At 42.9% G+C, this 21964-nt stretch overlaps 1 protein-coding gene across 3 annotated transcripts in view; it reads right to left on the bottom strand.

The window, feature by feature from the left end:
• Positions 1-21964, bottom strand: part of CPNE8 (copine 8) — a 517377-nt gene that overhangs the window by 340863 nt on the left and 154550 nt on the right. For all 3 annotated transcript variants that reach the window (XM_056573670.1, XM_056573669.1, XM_056573671.1), the window contains exon 3: positions 13683-13729. In XM_056573670.1, the coding sequence (XP_056429645.1) occupies positions 13683-13729 (47 nt within the window). The remainder of the gene's footprint in view (positions 1-13682; positions 13730-21964) is intronic.

Here is a 21964-nt window from a genome sequence, read left to right as displayed (position 1 = left end):
ATGTAACAAGGGGGGGGATGAATGTGACAGGGGGGGGGGAGAATGCAACAAGGGGGGGGAATGTGATATGGGGGGGGAAATGTGACAAGGGAGGGGGAATGTGACGGGGGGAGATGTGGAATTTCAATGCAAAAAATTGTACCGCTTTTGGTACAAATTTCCAGACGGAATCGTACCGCTAGGGAGGTTAAAAGAAAAGTTTTTTCCTGGAATACCCCTTTAAGGAATAAAACGGATCACAGGGCCCTTGTGATTCTAAAATCATCTTATAACCATCATAAAATAAAAGAATATCTAAAAGTGTAACAATACATAAAAATTACATAAAATTAGGGACATTAACCCCTTGGGGACCGAGCCCATTTTGACCCTAAGGACCAGAGCATTTTTTTTGCAATTCTGACCACTGTCACTTTAAGCATTAATAACTCTGGGATGCTTGTACTTATGAATTTGATTCAGAGACTGTTTTTTGTAACATATTCTACTTTATGTTAATGGAAAATTATCGTCGATACTTGTTTAATTTCTTGGTGAAAAATTCAAAAATTTCATGAAAAATTTGAAAATGTTACATTTTTATAACTATGAAGCTCTTTGCTTGTAATGAAAATAGACATTCCAAATAAATTATATATTGATTCACATATACAATATGTCTACTTTATGTTGGCATCATAAAATATTAACATTTTTCAAGTAAATTTCAAAATCTTAATTTTTCAGGGACCAGTTCAGTTTGGAAGTGAATTTGAGGGTCTTTATGTTAGAAATACCCCATAATGGACCCCATTATGAAACCTGCACCCCTCTTGTATTCAAAATGACATTCAGAAAGTTTGTTAACCCTTTAGTTGTTTCACAGGAAGAGCAGCAAAGTGGAGGCAAAAATTAAAAATCTTCATTTTTTTACCCTAACATATTCTTATAGACCTATATTTTTTATTTTTACAAGGGGTAAAAGGAGAAAAAGCCCCCCAAAATATGTAACCCAATTTCTCTTGAGTAAGGAAATACCTCATATGAGGATGTAAAGTGTGTTGTGGGTGCACTAGAGGGCTCAGAAGAGAAGGAGAAACAATGGGATCTTGGAGAGCGAATTTTGCTGAAATGTTTTTTTTTTTTTTTTTTGGGGGGGGGCATGTCGCATTTAGGAAGCCCCTATGGTGACAGAACAGCGAAAAACACCCCACATGGTATACTATTTGGGAAACTACACCCCTCAAGGAACGGAGCAAGTGGTACAGTGAGCCTTAACACACCACATGTGTTTGACGACTTTGCGTTGAAGTTGGAAGTGAAAATTAAAATGTTTACTAAAAATGTTTTACTAAAATGCTGATGTTACCCCAAATGTAACATCTTCACAAGGGGTAATAGGTGAAAATGTCCCCCAAAATTTGAAACCCCATTTCTCTCAAGTAAGGAAATACCTCATATGTGGATGTAAAGTGATCTGCGGGTGCACTAGAGGGCTCAAAAGGGAGGGAGCGACATTGGGCTTTTGTAAAGCGAATTTTGCTGAAGTGGTTTTTGGGGGGCTTGTCACATTTAGGAAGTCTCCATGGTGCCAGAACAGCAAAAAACACCCCACATGGCACACTATTTGGGTAACTACACCCCTCAAGGAACATAACAAGGGATGCAGTGAGCATTTACACCCCACTGGCGTTTGACAGATCTTTGTAACAGTGGGCTGTGCAAATGAAAAATTACATTCTTCATTTTCACAGACCACTGTTTAAAAAATCTGTCAGTCACCTGTGGGGGTGTTAAGGCTCACTATACCCCTTGTTATGTTCCGTGAGGGGTGTAATTTCCAAAATGGGGTCACATATTTATTTTGCGTTTATGTCAGAACCGCTGTAACCAGCAGCCACCCCTGTGCAAATCACCAGTTTAGGCCTCAAATGTACATGGTGCTTTCTCACTCCTGAGCTTTGTTGAGTGCCCGCAGAGCATTTTACGCCCACATATGGGGTATTTCCGTACTTGGGAGAAATTGTGTTACAAATTTTGTGGGTCTTTATTTCCTTTTACCTCCTATGAAAAATGAAAAGTATGGGGCAACACCAGCATGTTAGTGTAAAAAATAAAAAAAAATTACACTAACAGGCTGGTGTAGACCCCAACTTTACCTTTTCATAAGGGGTATAATAAGCCCCACAAAATTTGAAGCGCAATTTCTCCCGAGTACGGAGATACCCCATACGTGGCCCTAAACTGTTGCCTTGAAATAAGACAGGGCTCTGAAGTGAGAGAGCGTCATGCGCATTTGAGGCCTAAGTTAGGGATTTTTATAGGGGTATATCCGGATGCAAGCATTTCACTTGCCTCCTCCACCAAGAATACTGTATGTCAGTTTTCACCAAACAGGGTGCCTCCAGCTTTTGCAAAACTCACCACATGCCTGGACAGTCAATGGCTGTCTGGTAATACTGGGAGATGTTATTTTGCAACAGCTGGAGGCTCCGTTTTGGAAAAACTGACGTATAAGACATTTTTAATTTTTATTTCGGGGGGGGGGGGGGGGGGGGGGGGGGGCGACCGTGTAAGGGTGTAGTGTATATGTAGTGTTTTACTCTTTATTTAGGGTTAGTGTAGTGTAGTGTATTTAGGGTACATTCACACGGGCCGGGGTTTACAGTGAGTTTCCTGCTGCAGCGGAAAATTTGCCACATCTCAAACTTGAATTGGGAAACTTGCTGTAAACACATGTGTACATTCATGTGGGGGGGGAGCAAAACTACAACTCCCAGCATGCACTGACAGACTGTGCATGCTGGGAGTTGTAGTTCTGCAACAGCTGGAGGCACACTGGTTGGGATTGGGAAACACTGAGTTAGGTAACAGACTACCGCAGTGTTTCCGCACCACTGTCTATTTCCTAACTTAGTGTTTCCCAACCCATGTGCCTCCAGCTGTTGCAAAACTACAACTCCCAACATGCATGGTCTGTCAGTGCATGCTGGGAGTTATAGTTTTGCAAAAGCAGGAGGCACACAAGTTGGGAAACACTGAGTTAGGAAACAGACAATGTTTCCCAACCAGTGTGCCTCCAGTTGTTGCAATACTAAACTCCCAGCATGCCCAGACAGCCGAAGGGCATGTTGAGAGTTATAGTTATGCAACAACTGGAGGAGAACAATTTGGAGACCACTGTGTAGTGGTCTCCAAACTGTAGCCCTCCAGATGTCGCAATAATTCAACTCCAAGCATGCCCAGACTGCCCAGGCATGCTGGGAGTTGTAGTTGGCAACATCTGAAGGGCCAGATGTTGCCGAACTACAACTCCCAGCATACCTGGACAGTCTCGGCATGCTTTGAATTGACATCTGGAGCACTTCAGTTTGGACACCACTGTATAGTGGTCTCCAAACAGTGCCCTTCCAGATGTTGCAAAACTACAACTCCCAGCATGCTGAGACTGTCCAAGCATGCTGAGAGTTGTAGTTTTGCAACATCTGGAAGGACAGTGGTCTCCAAACTGTGGCCCTCCAGATGTTGCAAAACTACAACTCTTAGCATGCCTAGACAGCCAAAGGCTGTCTGGGCATGCTGGAAGTTGTAGTTTTGAAACTCCTAGATACAGCAGTGAAGATCGCTTTATGGCAATCTTCACTGCTCCATCTGGGAAACTGCCGCCGCTGCCTCTACTTGCCTGCGCCTCCTGTCAGCCGCCGGTCCATGGTCCCTGGTCACCGCGTGAAGCCAGGTAACTGGCGCATCCACAGGTCCCCCAACACATCACCGCTATCTTCCTCCACTCTGCCCCGACATCCAGGGGAGGGCAGAGTGTGGGAAATGAACGTTCGCCCCTGCCCTGCGATTCACCGATCAGTCCTGTTCGGCCAATCGCAGGGGATGGGAGGAGGTGGCACCCCTTTAGGATGATCGGGGCTCCGACAGCTCCGATCATCCCTATTTTCCAGCCTATCGGGTCATCAGAGACCTGATCAGCTCGGAATTGCCGCAAATCGCCGATCTGAACCTGAACTATTAAATTTAGATGTTAAATTTTTTATGAAATCAGGGAAAATGTAAATAACAATGGTAATAAGTGTATTTTGTATATATTTTTTACTATCTGAGAAAGACCAGGAGAGCTGGTTGAAACGTCGCTGTAACATTCACCTGTTTATGGAATACATTTTTTTAATTTTTTCACTTCAATTGGACTTGTGTCCTGCGGATTTATTCTAATTAATTATCTATCTATCTATATATATGTGTATATATATATACACATATATGATTTAATTAATACCACAAACTGCTGCTAGAAAGTAATACAACAAACTGCTGCTAGAAAATGGAGTCATACAAACCATTTGGGCTGTTTGTTGGTTTGTTATATTTTTTTTAATCTAAGTTTTTATTTTACTTGTTTGGTCATGTTTGGTCCCCCATAAAATACTTTCATACTGTAATACATATTTTTTTGAATAGATTATTTTCTAACTCCTTAAGAACTTTCTTTTTCCGCCTTACCTTTAAAAAATCATAATTATTTCAATTTTGCACCTAAAAATCCATATGATGGCTTATTTTTTGTGCCATCAACTCTACTTGTAATGACATCAGTCATTTTACCCAAAAATCTACGGCAAAACGGAAAATAAATCATTGTGCGACAAAATAGAAGAAAATACGCCATTTTGTAAATGTTGAGGGCTTCTGTTTCTACGCAGTACATTTTTTGGTAGAAATTACACCTTCTCTTTATTCTGTTGGTCCATACAATTAAAATGATACCCTGCTTATATAGGTTTGATTTTGTCGTTGACAAAAATCATAACTACATCCACGAAAATGTATACGTTTAAAATTGTCATCTTCTGACCCCTATAACTTTTTCCGCGTATGGGGCGGTATGAGGGCTTATTGTTTGTGCCGTCATCTGACGTTTATAGCGGTACCATTTTTGTATTGATTGGACTTTTTGATCACATTTTATTCATTTTTTTCATGATATAAAAAGTGACCAAAAATACGCTATTTTGGACTTTGGAATTTTTTTGCGCGTACGACATTGACCATGCGGTTTAATTAATGATATATTTTTATAATTCGGACATTTATGCACGCGGCAATACCACATATGTTTATTTTTATTTACACAGTTTTTTTCTATTTTTAAGGGGACATTTTTATTAGGGAAGGGGTTAAATGATCTTTATTAACTTTTTTTTCACTTTTTTTTTTGCAATGTTTTAGCCCCCCCATAGGGGGCTATAACATTGCACACACTGTTCTTTTACATTGATCATTGTTATCCCATAGGATAACATTGATCAATGATTCTGCCGCTGGATCTCAGGCACTGAGCAGTCATTCGGCGTTCGGACACACAGGAGGCAGGTAGGGAACCTTCTTGTGTGTTCCAGCTGTTCAGGACGCGGTGCCGCGGTGGCCCCGAACAGCTGACTGAGCTAGCCGGGATATGTTTCCATCATGGAATACCTGCCGTTGCTAAAACCGTAGCAGGAAAGATCTGCCAGTGTGAACATACCCTTAATAGGTTTTTCCACATAGACCTTTTTGGGATATAAAATCTGTGCTTCCTTTTCTTAATGGAAAGGAAGCTCTAAATTTATGGACATTCATTTTTAAATTTTTATTATATGGGAAATTCTGTAACACTCTTGCATGCCCACTAGGGGTGAGCGAATCGAATCTGACGAATCCAAATTCGTTACGAATTTCAGGAAAAATTTGCTTCGCAACAAATGCGAATATCGATTCGATCACACGAATCACTTCATTAAACTCCATTTAGTGCGGTCCAGGCTCCAGGGCATCTAAGATGGTGGCTCCACATATCAGGACATGGGGCAAGGAATTCTGGGAAGGCGGGAACAAGGGTAGGCGGGATGACCCTGAATCACATGCAGCATCAGCAGCCAGCAACCCCTGTGATGTCACAGCTGCATATAATCGGCAGCCATCCTGCGGCCACTCACATCAGCGTTCTTTTGCAGAGAGAGGGGGACAGAGAGCAGTGTGTGTTGCACAGAAAAGCATTTTTACAGCAGTGATTCACCTCAAGCACAAATCCAGCCTACATGCACTGATAGGGAAGGGAGACAGACAGAGAGAAAGTGCAATTGTGGGTGTATTACAGCAGCAATTCACCTCAAGCCCAAATCCAGCCTAGAAGCACTGATAGGGAAGGGAGAGAGATTGAGAGAGAAAGTGCAATTTTGGGTGTAGTACACAGCAACTGTGTGCTGCAGCACTGGTGTGTACAACTGAAAAACTAATAGTAGCCAGCCAGTTAGGGTGAACAGAGCACTACAAGTCACAATCACCTGCTATTAGTGCCTAATACTGGTTGAGTAGCGGAGTGTATTGTCCTCTAATAAGTGTAACCTGTGCCTACATAGGTGGTGTACCATTTTGTTCCTGTTAAAGTCTTATGGGCCTAGTTACTGTGAAAGGCCAGGCAAAAGTACACACCTGCTGCTGTTCTAGACAAATACTGTTTTAAGCGTAGTGGAGTGCATTGCACTCCTCTCATAAGTGCATACCACGTACGAACATCTAAGTGGTGTACCATTTTGTTCCTGTTATAGTCCTAAGGGCCAAGTTACTGTGAAATGCCAGCCACCTCCAGGCGGTCTCATTCTGCCACCATATGTTCTCCTCATGCTGATGCCAGCTCCAGGCTCTCTCATATTGCCACCATATATGTTATCCTCATGCTGCTGCCATCTTCAGACTGTCTCATTCTGCCACTATATGGTCTCCTCATGCTTCCGCCACCTCCAGGCTGTGTCGTTAAGCCACTAAATAGTCTCTTCATGCTTCCACCAACACCAGGCTGTGTCATTCAGCCACTATATGGTCTCTTCTTGCTGCCGCCAACTCAAGGCTGTGTCATTTAGCCACTATATGGTCTCCTCATGCTGCCGCCAACTCCAGGCTGTGTTATTCAGCCACTATATGGTCTCCTCTTGCTGCTGCCAATTCCAGGCTGTGCCATTTAGCCACTATATGGTCTCCTCTTGCAGCCACCAAGTCCAGGCTGTGCCATTTAGCCACTATATGGTCTCCTCATGATTCCGCCACCTCCAAGCCGTGTCATTCATCCACTATATGGTATCCTCTTGCTGCCATCAACTCCAAACTATGTCATTTAGCCACTAAATGGTCTTCTCTTGCTGCCGCCAACTCCTGCCTGTGTCATTCAGCAACTATACGGTCTCCTCTTGCTTCCGCTACATCCAGGCTGTGTCACTGTACCGCCATGTAGTCTCCTCATGCTGCTGGCACATTAATTAAAAGTTTTTAGGTTCATGTATTTGAAATCTTCAATTTAAAAGTAAAAAAATATCTTTAATCTTTTCAATTGAGAGGCACTATGGTCACCTCATGCTGTGGCCACCTCCATGCTGTGTCATTCAGGCACTATATGGTCTCCTCATGCTGCCTCCACCTGCTCGCTGTGTCATTCAGCAACTTTGTGGTCACCTCATGCTGCTGCCACCTCCACGCTGTGTCATTCAGCCACTATATGGTCTCCTCATACTGATGCCACCTCCGGGCTCTGTCATTGTGCCGCTCTGTGACAGTGATTCTAATAGCGACGCCTCTTACTGAATCACAGTATTATTTCACATGTCATACTGAATCACAGTATTATTTCACTAACCCAGCACACGCCCTATGCGTGTTACAGCAAGGAAAAGTGTTCTACACCCCTACTGAGGCTCTCTGTAGGCCAGAAATAGCAATTTTTAACCCCTTAAGCATGCAGCTCATTTTCACCTTAACCCCTTGAAGGGGTACTCCGCCCCTAGACATCTTATCCCCTATCTGAAGGATAGGGGATAAGATGTCAGATCGCCACGGTCCCGCTGCTGGGGAGCCCCAGGATCCCCGCTATGGCACTGCGCTATGATTACAGCACAGAGCGAGTTCGCTCTGTGCCTAATGACGGGCGATACAGGGGACGGAGTAGCGTGACGTCATGGCTCCGCCCCTCGTGACATCACGGCCCGTCCCCTTAATGCAAGTCTATGGCAGGGGGCGTGACGACCGCCACGCCCCCTCCCATAGACTTGTATTGAAAGGGGCGGGCCGTGACGTCACGACGGGCGGAGCCATGATGTAACAATGCTCCGGCCCCTGTATTGCCCGTCATTACGTGCAGAGCGAACTCGCTGTAATGATCCCGGGGCTCCCCAGAAGCGGGACCGCGGCAATCTGACATCTTATCCCCTATCCTTTTGATAGGGGATAAGATGTCTAGGGGCGGAGTACCCCTTCAAGGACTAAGGGATTTTCGTTTTTTGCACTTTCGTTTTTTCCTCCTCACCTTTTAAAAATCATAACCCTTTCAATTTTGCACCTAAAAATCTATATGATGGCTTATTTTTTGCACCACCAATGCTACTTTGCAGTGACATCAGTCATTTTACCCAAAAATCTACAGCGAAACGGAAAAAAAAATCATTGTGCAACGAAATTGAAGAAAAAAATTGGGGGGCTTCCGTTTCTACGCAGTGAATTTTTCAGTAAAAATGACACCTGATCTTTATTCTGTAGGTCCATACGATTAAAATGATACTCTACTTATATCGGTTTGATTTTGTCGTACTTCTGGAAAAAATCATAACTACATGCACGGAAATTTCTATGTTTAAAATTGTCATATTCTGACCCCTATAACTTTTTTATTTTTCTGCGTATGGGTCGGTATGAGGGCTCATTTTTTGCGCCGTGATTTGACGTTTTTAGTGGTACAATTTTTGTATTGATCGGACTTTTTGATCACTTTTTATTCATTTTTTCATGATATAAAAAGCGACCAAAAATACATTATTTTGGACTTTGGAATTTTTTTGCGTGTAAGCCATTGGCCGTGCGGTTTAATTAATTATATATTTTTATAGTTTGGACATTTACGCATGCGGCGATACCACATATGTTAATTTTTATTTACACAGTTTTTTTATGGGAAAAGGGGGGTGATTTGAACTTTTCTTAGGGAAAGGGTTAAATGACCTTTGTTAACTTTTTTTTCCACTTTTTTGTTTGCAGTGCTATAGCTCCCATAGGGAGCTATAACACTGCACACACTGATCTCCTATGCTGATCCCTGCAGAGCCATAGCTTTGCACGGATCAGCGAGATAGGGGCTCGATTGCTCAAGCCTGTAGTTCAGGCTTGGAGCAATCAAATCCCGATCGGACGCCACGGACACAGGTAAGGAGACCTCCGCCTCAGATTTTATCGCGATGTCCCGATCAGCCCGACTGAGCTGCCAAGAAGCGTTTACTTTCATTTTCAGATGCGGCGGTCAACTTTGATCGCCCCGTCTGAAGGGTTAACAGCGCGCGGCACAATGATCGATGCCGTGCGCTGTTAGCCTGGGGTCCCGGCTATGATTAGCAGCCGGGACCGCCCCGGTGTGATGTGTGGTCATGCCGTTTTTAACACCGGGAGCTGGCTTAGGACGTACAGGTACTTCTTAAGGGGTTAAGGACGCAGCCCTTTTTTGCTAATCTGACCACTGTCACTTTATATATTTATAACTCTGGCATGCTTTTGCCTTTCATTTTGATTCCAAGATAGTTTTTTCGGGACATATTCTACTTTAACATAGTGGTAAATTTTCGTCGCTACTTGCATCCTTTCTTGGTGAAAAATTCCCAAATTTCATGAAAATTTAGCATTTTTCGAACTTTGAAACTCTCTGCTTGTAAGGAAAATGGATATTCCAAATAAATTATATATTAATTCACAAATACAATATGTCTACTTTATGTTTGCATCATAAAGTTGACATGTTTTTACTTTTTGAAGACATCCAAGGCTTCAAAGTTCAGAAGCAATTTTCAAATTTTTCACGAATATTTCAAAATGTGAATTTTTCAGGTACCAGTTCAGTTTGAAGTGGATTTGAGGGGCTTTGATGTTAGAAATACTCCATAAATTACCCCATTATAAAAACTGCACCCCTCAAAGTATTCAAAATGACATTCAGAAAGTTTGTTAACCCTTTAGGTGTATCACAGGAGTAACAGCAAAGTGAAGGAGAAAATTCTAAATCTTAATTTTTTACACTTGTATGTTCTTGTAGAGCTATTTTTTTTATTTTTCTCTCGAGTAAGTAAATACCTCATATGTGGATGTCAAGTGTACAGCGGGCGCAGTAGAGGGCTCAGAAGGGAAGGAGCTACAATGGGATTTTGGAGAGTGAATTTTGCTGAATGGTTTTTGCGGGAGCATGTTGCATTTACGCCAGAACAGCAAAAAAAAAAAACACATGGCATACTATTTTGAAGACTACACCCCTCAAGGAACGTAACAAGGGATACAGTGAGCCTTAACACCCCACAGGTGTTTGATGACTTTTCGTTAAAGTTGGATGTGTAAATGAATTTTTTTTCCACTAAAATGCTAGCTTTTCCCCAAATTTTTCATTTTTACAAGGGGTAATAGGAGAAAATGCACCCCCAAAATTTGTAACCCCATTTCTTCTGAGTATGGAAATACCCCATGTGTGGACGTCAAGTGCTCTGCTGGTGCACTACAATGCTCAGAAGAGAAGATTTTGGAAAGCAAATCTTGCTGAAATGGTTTTTGGGGGGGGCATATCGAATTTAGGAAACCCCTATGGTGCCAGAACAGCAACAAAAAAAATACCCCATGTGTGGATGTCAAGAGCTCTGCTGGTACACTATAATGCTCAGAAGAGAAGGAGCGCCATTGAGCTTTTAGAATGATGAGTGAATTTGTTTGGAATGGAAGTCGGGGGCCATGTGCGCTTACAAAGCCCCCATGGTGCCAGAACAGTGAACCCCCCACATGTGACACCATTTTGGAAACTACACACCTCACAGAATTTAATAAGGGGTGCAGTGAGCATTTACACCCCACTGGCATTTGACAGATCTTTGGAACAGTGGGCTGTCCAAATGGAAAATTCATGGGGTCACATGTGGGGGTTCATTGTTCTGGCACCATGGGTGCTTTGTAAGTGGCCTTCAATTCCGGACAAATTTTCTCTCCAAAAACCAAATGGCGCTTCTTCTCTTCTGAGCATTTTAGTGCACCCGCAGAGCACTTTACATCCACACATGGGGTATGTTCTTACTCAGAAGAAATGGGGTTACAAATATTGGAGGGCTTTTTTCCTATTTTCCCTTGTGAAAATGAAAAAGTTAGGGTAACACAAGCATTTTAGTGAAAAAAATATATTTTTTCATTTTCCCATCCAACTTTAACGAAAATTTGTCAAACACCTGTGGGGTGTTAAGGATCACTATACCCCTAGTTACATTTCGTGAGGAGTGTAGTTTCAAAAATGGGGTCACACGTGGGTATTTATTTTTTGTGTTTATGTCAGAACTGCTCTAAAATCAGCCACCCCTGTGCAAATCACCAATTTAGGCCTCAGATGTACATAGTGCGCTTTAACTCCTGAGCCATGTTGTGCGTCCGCAGAGCATTTTACACCCATATATGGGGTATTTTCGTACTCTGAGAAATTGCGTTACAAATTTTGTGGGTCTTTCTTTCCTCTACCTCTTGTTAAAATGAAAAGTATGGGGCAACACCAGCATGTTCGTGTAAAATGTTTTATTTTTTTTATACTAACATGCTGGTGTGGACCCCAACTTTTCCTTTTCATATTGGGTAAAAGGAGAAAAAGTCCCCCTAAAATTTGTAAAGCAATTGCTCCCAAGTACCGAAATACCCCATATGTGGCCATAAACTGTTTCCTTGAAATACGACAGAGAGAGAGTGCCATGCACATTTGAGGCCTACATTAGGGATTTGCATAGGGATGGACATAGGGGTATTTTACTCCAGTGATTCCCAAACAGGGTGCCTCCAGTTGTTGCTAAACTCCCAGCATGCCTGGACAGTCAATGGTTGTCCGGAAATGCTGGGAGTTTTAGTTTTGCAACAGCTGGAGGCTCCGTTTTGAAAACACTGTTGTACAATACGTTTTTCATTTTTATTTGGGGGGGGGGGGCAGTGTAAGGGGGTGTACATGTAGTGTTTTACCCTTTATTTTGTATTAGTGTAGTGTAGTGTTTTTAGGGTAAATTCACATAGGCGGGGGTTTATGTTGAGTTTCCTGCTGGGAGTCTGAGTTGCGACGGAAAATTTGCCACAGCTCAAACTTGAAGCAGGAAACTCACTGTAAACCTGCCCGTGTTAATGTACCCTGTACATTCACATTGGGGACAAACCTCCAACTGTTTCAAAAGTACAACTCCCAGCATGCACTTACAGACTGTGCATGCTGGGAATTGTACTTTTGCAACAGCTGGAGGCACACTGGTTGGAAAACCTTCAGTTAGGTTCTGTTATCTAGCTCAGTATTTTTCAACCAGTGTGCCTCCAGCTTTTGCTAAACTACCACTCCCAGCATGTACTGATCGCTGAAGGGCATGCTGGGAGTTGTAGTTATGCAACAGCTGGAGGCATGCAACTACAACTCCCAGCATGCTGAGACAGCCTTTTGCTGTTCCTGCATGCTGGGAGTTGTAGTTTTGCAAGATTTTGAGGGCCACGGTTTAGAGACCACCGCACAGTGATCTCCAAACTGTGGCCCTCGAGCTGTTGCAAAACTACAACTCCCAGCATGTACTGATCGCTGAAGGGCATGCTGGGAGTGTTAGTTATGCAACAGCTTGAGGCACGCAACTACAACTCCCAGCATGCTGAAACAGCCTTTTGCTGTTCATGCATGCTGGGAGTTGTAGTTTCGCAAGATCTAGAGGGCCACAGTTTAGAGACCACTGCACAGTGATCTCCAAACTGTACCCCTCTAAATCTTGCAAAACGACAAATCCCAGCATGCCCAAACAGTTGTCTGGACATGCTGGGAGTTGTAGTTTTGCAACATCTGGAGGCCTACAGTTTAGAGCCCACTGCATAGTTGTCTCCAAACTGTCGCCCTGCAGATGTTGCAAGGCAAGCTGGAGGATCGGCACCCGCCACCGCCGATCGCCACCCGGTAAGGGACCTCCACCACTGCCACTCACATCACGGTTCCCCCACTCTGCCCGGACTACCGTGAGTGGGCAAAGCAGGGAAACAGAACTTTAACCCCCCCCCCCATCTGCTATTGGTTGTTCGCTTCTGAACGACCAATAGCAGGGATAAGAGGGGTGGAACCCCTGCCACCTCACTCCTATCCCTTCAGTGTGATCGGGGGTGTCTTGGACCCCCCGATCGCCCTGAGGGCATCTCAGGACCCCCCTCGGCGATGTGCCCGGATGCCTGCTGAATGATTTATATGGGCATACCTGTACGCTATGCATCCTTAAGGACTCAGGATGCAGGGCGTACGGGTATGCCCAGCGTCCTGAAGAGGTTAATAGAGATTCGCCGCAAATATATTCAGACCGAACCAAATTTTTAAAGAAAATTCGGCGATTCGGCCAAATCACATTTTTCAAAAATTCGCTCATCTCTAATGCTCACTATTGCCCATTTTTAAACATGACATGTTTTATGAATAAATATAAATGCAGACATTGAGAAACATCTGTTAATTGTTAAAACACTACATTACAAATCTGCATACACACTGCTTTTTCTGCGGAATTATTGTATCTTTCAAATACTGTTCTTAGAGAAAGTTTCAGATTTTTTAAACATGATGACAATATGGCAACAATATTATTATATTTTAAGGAGTAAAAAAAAAATCTTACCTCTCTCCATTCCTTGTTCCCAATACCTTGTGTATACAATACACATACTGTAACAGGATAAAAAGAAAATATAATGTAAGCATATATATATATATATATATATATATAGAAGCATACAGTAAATAGTAATGTTTTCTTAAACCTTAAAAATATTTTTTTTTTAAATTAAGATAATATTAAGAATATGATACCTACCCAATAATATTATTTTTCTCTCTGTGTAGGATCAAATATTGGTGGTTAATACTGAATGGCAGCACTGATGTTATAAATAGCCTCTGCTGATCTCCCTTCCAGTTATGTCTGGCTGTTATACTACTGATACACATGGTCATTATTTTTACATGTTCTTGCTGTAAGGTAATTTGTTTTCCTTATTTCTGTTCATATAGAATTAGGATGAAATCTAGTGAGTCACTACCTAGATCAGCTATGGCCCAGAAAACTAGACTGTCCTGTCAACTGTTATTTTGCCTGCTGTGTGAGCTACAATAGTTTAACACTGCGACAAATGTTTCCTTTTTTAAACATGGGAAATGTCAAACTTTGCTAAAAGGTCACAGGAACGAAAGAGTTTAATTGTAGTGCTAGAAGCCCTCACAAAACATTTAACTTAAAATATCAGATTTGTATTTACTTTTGTATTTAAATACATTGAGGTGATGGCACAAATAAGCATTTGCTGACTATGCGGTTAAAATGCAGTGGTTTGACCTTTGTAATGACTGCTAAAATTAACCCTTTACCACCCTATAACATATTTAGATCATGGGTGAGAATATAATAATGCAAAATTAAGGGCAATTACGTCATTTAGCGTTAAGTCTATGATATAACCACAGGAGCTGCACGGTTAGTGAGAATTGGCCGCTATCAAAGATCATGCCAATGCCTGCCATTAACTCTTTAGATCTTGTGATTAAAGTTGATTGCGGGATATAAAAGTCAAAATTACTGGTGCCAGTGTGTTCGAAGGGGGTGAGTTCTGACCAGCTGAGATGATGACCAGAGGCTCCCTGTCTGCGTCTGTGCCATCTAATAGGCTTTCTAAAGATACAAGAAGCCTAAAGATAACACTGATCAATGCTATGCTATTGCATAGCATTGAACAGTGTTTTCAACCAAAAGATTGCATCTAATTGTCCCTTACTGGGACTGAAAAAAATTATTTAAAAAAATTACGTAATAAATGTGAATTAGCCACTTACCTAATAAAAGTTTAAATCACCCCTTTTCCCATTTTTCAAATAAAATTATGTAAACAAAAATGAATCTAAACATATGTGGTGTTGCCGCGTGCAGAAATATCTAAACTATAAAAACATAATGTTAATCAAACTAACTGGTAAATGGTGTAAACGTAAAACAATAAAGTCCAGATTTTTTTGTCAGTACGTATACTATAGCAGGAATTTTTTTTTTAAAAGCCATCAAAATCAAGTCAAAACTCACCTATAGACCCATATGGGGGCTTGTTTTTGTCATACCAATTGTACTTTGTAATGACATCCTACATTTTATCTCAAAATCTACGGTGAGGCCCAAGAAAAAAAATTATAATAATTTGTGCGAGAAAAGTGAATAAAAAAACAATTTTGCAACTTTCTTTTTTATTTTATTTCTATGCAGTGTACTTTAGGATTAAATACATATTATTAAGAGTTATCTTTATTCTGTAGCTCAATAGGATTACATTGATACCCAATTTATATATAGTTGGTTTTATTTTATTACTTGTTTATGTTTTGTTGAGATTTTTTGATAGCTTTTTATAAAAACTTTTCTGGTATATGAAGTGAACAAAAATCTGCAATACTGGATATACCGTATATACTCGAGTATAAGCCGAGTTTTTCAGCACGATTTTTCGTGCTGAAAACACCCCCCTCGGCTTATACTCGAGTGAACTCCCCCACCCGCAGTGGTCTTCAACCTGCGGACCTCCAGAGGTTTCAAAACTACAACTCCCAGCAAGCCCGGGCAGCCATCGGCTGTCCGGGCTTGCTGGGAGTTGTAGTTTTGAAACCTCCGGAGGTCCGCAGGTTGAAGACCACTGCGGCCTTCAACATCATCCAGCCCCCTCTCACCCCCTTTAGTTCTGAGTACTCACCTCCGCTCGGCGCTGGTCCGGTCCTGCAGGACTGTCCGGTGAGGAGGTGGTCCGGTGGCATAGTGGTTCCGGGCTGCTATCTTCACCGGGGAGGCCTCTTCTAAGCGCTTCGGGCCCGGCCTCAGAATAGTCACGTTGCCGTGACAACGACGCAGAGGTGCGTTCATTGCCAACGTACTTCTGCGTCATTGTCAAGGCAACGCCTCTATTCCGGGCCGGAAGCGCGGAGAAGAGGCGCCCCCGGTGAAGATAGCAGCCCGGACCACCTCCTCACCGGACCACCTCCTCTCCGGACAGCCCTGCAGGACCGGACCAGCGCCGAGCGGAGGTGAGTACTCAGAACTAAAGGGGGTGAGAGGGGGGCTGGATGATGTTGAAGGCCGCAGTGGTCTTCAACCTGCGGACCTCCGGAGGTTTCAAAACTACAACTCCCAGCAAGCCCGGACAGCCGATGGCTGCCCGGGCTTGCTGGGAGTTGTAGTTTTGAAACCTCTGGAGGTCCGCAGGTTGAAGACCACTAAGGGCGAATGATGAGAAGAGGATGATGAAGGGGGGGTGTGGGGATGATGAAGGGGGGTGGGGATGATGAAGGGGGGGGGTGTGGGATGATTACAAGGGGATGATGAAGGGGGGATGTGTGGGATGATAAGGGGATGATGAAGGGGGGATGTGCGGGATGATAAGGGGATGATGAAGGGGGGATGTGTGGGATGATAAGGGGATGATGAAGGGGGGATGTGTGGGATGATGACAAGGGGATGATGAAGGGGGATGTGTGGGATGATAAGGGGATGATGAAGGGGGGATGTGTGGGATGATGACAAGGGGATGATGATGAGGATGTTAATGACGGGTCTGGATGATGACAGGGGGGGATGAGGTATTTCCCACCCTAGGCTTATACTCGAGTCAATAACTTTTCCTGGGATTTTGGGTTGAAATTAGGGGTCTCGGCTTATACTCGGGTCGGCTTATACTCGAGTATATACGGTAAGTCTTTTTTTTTTACGTTAACACCATTCACTGTGCGGTTTCAGTAAGGTCATATTTTAAAGAGCACCTGTCACCAAACTAAACTTTTAATATATTGTTCCTTATGTAATTATAAGACTCTTTGCTATTTACTTGCTGTTAAAATTCTCAACCAATGTGTTTTTAATGTGACTGAAAAAACAGCTACTCGGTGGCCCTGTTCTATTCCCTGCCGCAAGTCTAACAGTAAGTTTGGTCTTCTCCCAGCCTGGTAGGAGACCATACTCAGAAAGTGCATGTGGGACATGGTGAGGCACAGCTCTTGCAGGCTTCAGTGACGTCGCGCCTGCTGGGGAATGCCCACTTTCTCCTGCCAGGAGCTCACACAATGTGAGCAAGGGGAAAGGTATGATACAGAACTTTTTAAAGCTCGGAAGGGCAGGAGGGGTGTTAGGAGTAGTAAGGGAATATAATCTGAGTAAATTGACAAAATATGGTTTGATGACAGCTACTCTTTAATAGTTTGGACATTTTCCCTCACGGCGATACCACCGTGGTGATATTTTTGTGTTTATTTAAATTATTTTGTTTATATTTAAATTATTTATTTATAAAGGCAGGTATTAAGGGAGGCTTATTCACATGTATTTCTTTTTTTTACTCTTTTTTTGTTTTTTTGTTTGTTTAATTATCTTTTACCAAAGCCAGTGAGTGAAATATAAAAAAATTCTTATACATCTTTTCATTTTGAACTAAAAAAACTGCATTGTACTTTTACTGTGTGAACCAGGTCTCATTAGGTGATCCCTCAAGTTATAATTGCCTCAGGTTACAATATTTTCAATGTATAGTGGTGTTTTCTGGACTGTTATAACTTATATTATATTATAACCGGACGATTTAAACCATACTCAACATACAATGCAAGCCAATCCATGGCTTGTGTGAATGGCTGGAAAATCCAATCAGAGTGGACATTTCACTGGTAAACCCCCTGTATTATGTGCATTTATTATGTGCATGCACCGATTTTCTGTCTAGCAGCAACTCACGACAGTATAGTGCGCTATGGTATGGTACTGTACTGTTCTTTACAGTGCCAGGACTTGCTGCTCCTTTGTACACCTGTCGAGGGTGGCTCCATATTGTATCTTCACTACAGGGTGTGTAATCTTAACCCTTTTTGCATTTCGTTTTTTCCTCTTATATTTCCATCTATTCTACAGACTCATATGTGGGCTTGTTTTTTGTGTAACCAATTGTAAATTGAAAAGAAAAACTCAATTTTGCTAATTTTGGAAGGTTTTGTTTTCACGCTGTACACTTTACAGTAAAAAATGCATATTTTCTTTATTTTGTGGGTTAATACAATTAAAATAATACCCATGTTTAGATACTTTTCTATTATTGTACTGCTTGTAAAGAAATAAAAGAAAACACTTTTTACAAAATAAGTTTGTTTACAATTTCCCTCTTTTGACCACCTATAACTTTCAAATTTTTCCGTATACAGGCTGTATGAAGGCACATATTTTAAGCCATGGCCTCTAGTTTTATCAGTACCACTTTTAAGCTTTTTACGATTAAAAAAAAAAAAAAAAAAAGGGAAAAGGGGGCCATTTAAATTTTTATTGGGGAGGGGCTTTTTTACGTTTACATTTTTTTTTTTTTTACAATGGTTAGGTCCCTATAGGGCACTATTTATTGCAATCATTAGATTGCTCATACTGTTCCTTGCTATGCATATGCATATCACTGATCAGCATTATCGGCGATCCCCTTCTCTGGTCTGCTCGATGTCAGAATGTACATTTACACCCAGGGGCGTAGAGGCCCCCGAAGAAGTACCTGCCCTCTAGTTACAACATGATTTATAGTTGCAAGCAACTATTTCTGACTTTTATAATCTGTACTGATTACCTTTACTTTTGTCTAAATTATTTCGTTATCAACAGAAAAAATAGCTTCAACATACAATGGTTGTCCTGGAACCAATTAATATTGTAACTTGAGGGACCACTGTATTAGTATTTAACAGTGGTCCTCTTTAGAAGAGGTATCATTGAACAATATATACATATATATATATATATATATATATATATATATATATATATATAAATTGTAATGTGTGGAATCAGTTCTCAATTCCTCTGCAATGCCACCGTTGGTCCCTCATGGAGAAAAAGACCATTTCCACTTCAACTAACTGATTTCCTCTCATGAGAGAAGACAATGGCTGTGTTTAACCTCAGGATGCTCTGAGTTTTTTAAACCCATCAAGCCCTTCAAGTTGTCCTCGTTTTCTTATTAAATAATTAAACATGTATTCAACAACACATGTCAACTAATTAAAAAGGATTACTTAGCAGGATAAAAAAGTAAGCAGGAACTGTCTATTGTCTGCTGGGAAATACAGCATAAACACTATCAGACATTTGTTTTAGTTTTTTGTTTTTACATAAAAGAAAAACTTTTTAATTGCATTGTTCCCAAATTATTTCAACATATTTGTTTTCTTTTCTACTTCTAATTCTGAAGAAACCACCATGATAAAGGGGAAATATTTTTCCACATCCCAATCTTATCCCCCACACCAGTCTTATCCACTCACCATATAGTTTTGCTACTTAACCATATGATGTACAGTTACAGCACAGCTGCTGGAGCCTTGCCGCTAGGTGCAAATATTCATGTTGCAGTTGGTGTTATACACTATATCAACAGCAAGTGTCAGATGCTATCAAAAGCTAACACTCACTGTCAATGAACAACATCAATCAGGCTAATGTTGATCAATTAACCACTTAAATGCTGCGATTAATAGGGATCACAGCATTACAGAGGCTCAATTTTCAGTTACCAATGGCCCTTTGAAGGCCCCTTGGCCTGCCATGGAGAGATCTGCTAATACAACCTGACTGGTCTAGTATAGCTTCTATCTAACTGTTCAAAGCAATATAAACAACTTGGAAATATTTTTTTAAAATATAAAAAAAAGTCCCTCTTAAAGGACATCTGCAGCAAAAGACAATGTATCCCCTATCCACTGGATAGGGGATAAGTGTCTGACTGCTGGGACCCTCCGCGATCTCCTGCACGGGGCCACGGCTCTGCCACAGCTCTCCTGTGCAGGAGGTGTTGCAGCGTTCGTGCCTCTCCACCTCTCCCATAGAACTGTATGGGGAGCGGATGTGGAGGGAGCTACGTGCATTAGCCGCTCACATAGAGCGGCAATGTGGGGGCTCCGTTTGGGTGATCAGACACTTATCCCTTATCCTGTGGATAGGGGATAAGTTGTCTTTTGCTGCAGATGTCCTTTAACCTGTTGAGGCCGAAGGGCATACATGCACGCCCTTGCTCCCTGGCACTTAAGGACCAAGGGCGTACCTGTAAGCAAATGGGAATTTCGATCACCGCAGCTGGCCGGGCGGGGATCGGAAGCGGATGCCTGCTGAAATCATACAGCAGGTATCCTGGCACATCGCCGAGGTGGGTCCTGAGAAATTGCCGGTAATTTCAGACGGGCAATCTGTGGAAATTCCAGGGCATTCGGGTCTCTGGAGAGTATGCCCTCTGTTCTCCTGCTCCTGCAGTATTACATGAGTTCAAGGTTCAATGAGAGTGTAAATAAACAGAGTGCAGCTGCGCTGGTTCAATGAAATGTAAACAAACAGAGCGTGGCTGTGCTAGTGTAAATCATCTATGTGTAGCAGAGCTTCTGTTTAGTAGTTAAGGACGCATCACCAGGGGCTGGAGACAACTTGAGGACATCCAGCCAATTACATCAGCGGGGAGCTCAATGCTAGAAGCCTACTGAAAATCCTGCAGACTTGTGCTGTTAATAGCGTTGTCCCGCAGATATCGCAGACCACTGGCGGCGTTCCTAATGATATAAAGGAGGGGAGAAGATAGAAGCAAGGAAAGTATCTAAAACAGATCATATGGCATTATACAGCGCAATGTGCTAGAAAATTATATTAAGAAACGGCTAGATGGGGGGCGTGGCCTGGCTGCTAAGGCGGATGGTGGCGCATTAGTGGAGCTCCATCTTTTCGCCTGCTAAAGCAACTCCTATCCAGCATTTCACCACTCCTGCTCGCTACAATCCGGACCCTAAAGCCTCTCGCCATGCCGGTGAGAAAGAGAAAGCCAATCTGCTGCTGTTCTCTCTCCAAATTCCGTTTCTCCCCGAGAGGCGCATTCCTCCCAAGATGGCGCCGACGAAGACTGCAGGGACCCGGTGTTGCGGGCCTCGTTTCCACAAGGCCGCCGCGGTACACAGATCCCCCCCTTGAGACGCCGCTCGGCCACGGACACAGTGCTGCACGCAGCTCCGGAACCCGGGGACCCTCTAACACCAAGCGGGAGCTGTCGCTCACCTGTCTCCAACAGTGCGGACGACCGCCTGGGCTCTCACAGCTCCTGCTCTTCTCCGGGGATTCTGGCCTGCTCTGCTCTGGCCTCACCCTCCATGAGCCCTGCCGTACAGAGATCTCAACTACCCTCCACTCCTCACTCACAGTAGGTAAGATCTCAGCCCCTCTCTGACACCAGCAACTGCTAACCTGCTGGCCACTATACCAGTCTCCAATAAGTCTCTGACTGATTCTGCCATGAAGGACATGTTATTGCTACTGCGGTCTACCTTCCTCCAGGACATTAATACGCTAATTCGCCCCATCCAGGCTGACCTGAGGGACCTGGGGGGTAGAGTGGATCATTTGGAGAACACATTTGGGGACTTTGCAGACTCACATAATTCCCTCATAGACTTACACTATGAAATGAAGGAGAAAGTGGCGGCCCTACAAGCGAAAGTGGTGGATTTAGAGGACTGCAGCAGCCGCAACAATATTAAGCTTAAAGGGGTGCTCGAAACAGCCACCCCAGCGGACATTCCTGAGTACGTGCACTCTCTACTTAAAGCAGTGCTCCCTAACTACACACCCCAGGAACTGACAGTCGACAGGACCCATCGTGTTCCACTCCTATGCCACCTGGATGACACGGTCCCGAGGGACATTTTGGCCTGCGTCCACTTCTTTCATGTTAAAGAACGCCTCATGGAGGTCTCCAGGCGCAATAATGGGCTGCCTGCTCCATACCACCACATTTCATTGTATGTGGACTCTGCTGCTAAGTTCCAAACCAGAAGAGCCCTAGGCCCGGTCACCTTGGCTCTCCGTTCTGCTTCTAT

This window comes from Hyla sarda, chromosome 4, assembly GCF_029499605.1.
Source record: "Hyla sarda isolate aHylSar1 chromosome 4, aHylSar1.hap1, whole genome shotgun sequence".
Classification (NCBI taxonomy): Eukaryota; Metazoa; Chordata; class Amphibia; order Anura; family Hylidae; genus Hyla; species Hyla sarda.
Note: the sequence above shows the minus strand (reverse complement) of the source record. Positions and strands in the feature narration are given on the sequence as shown.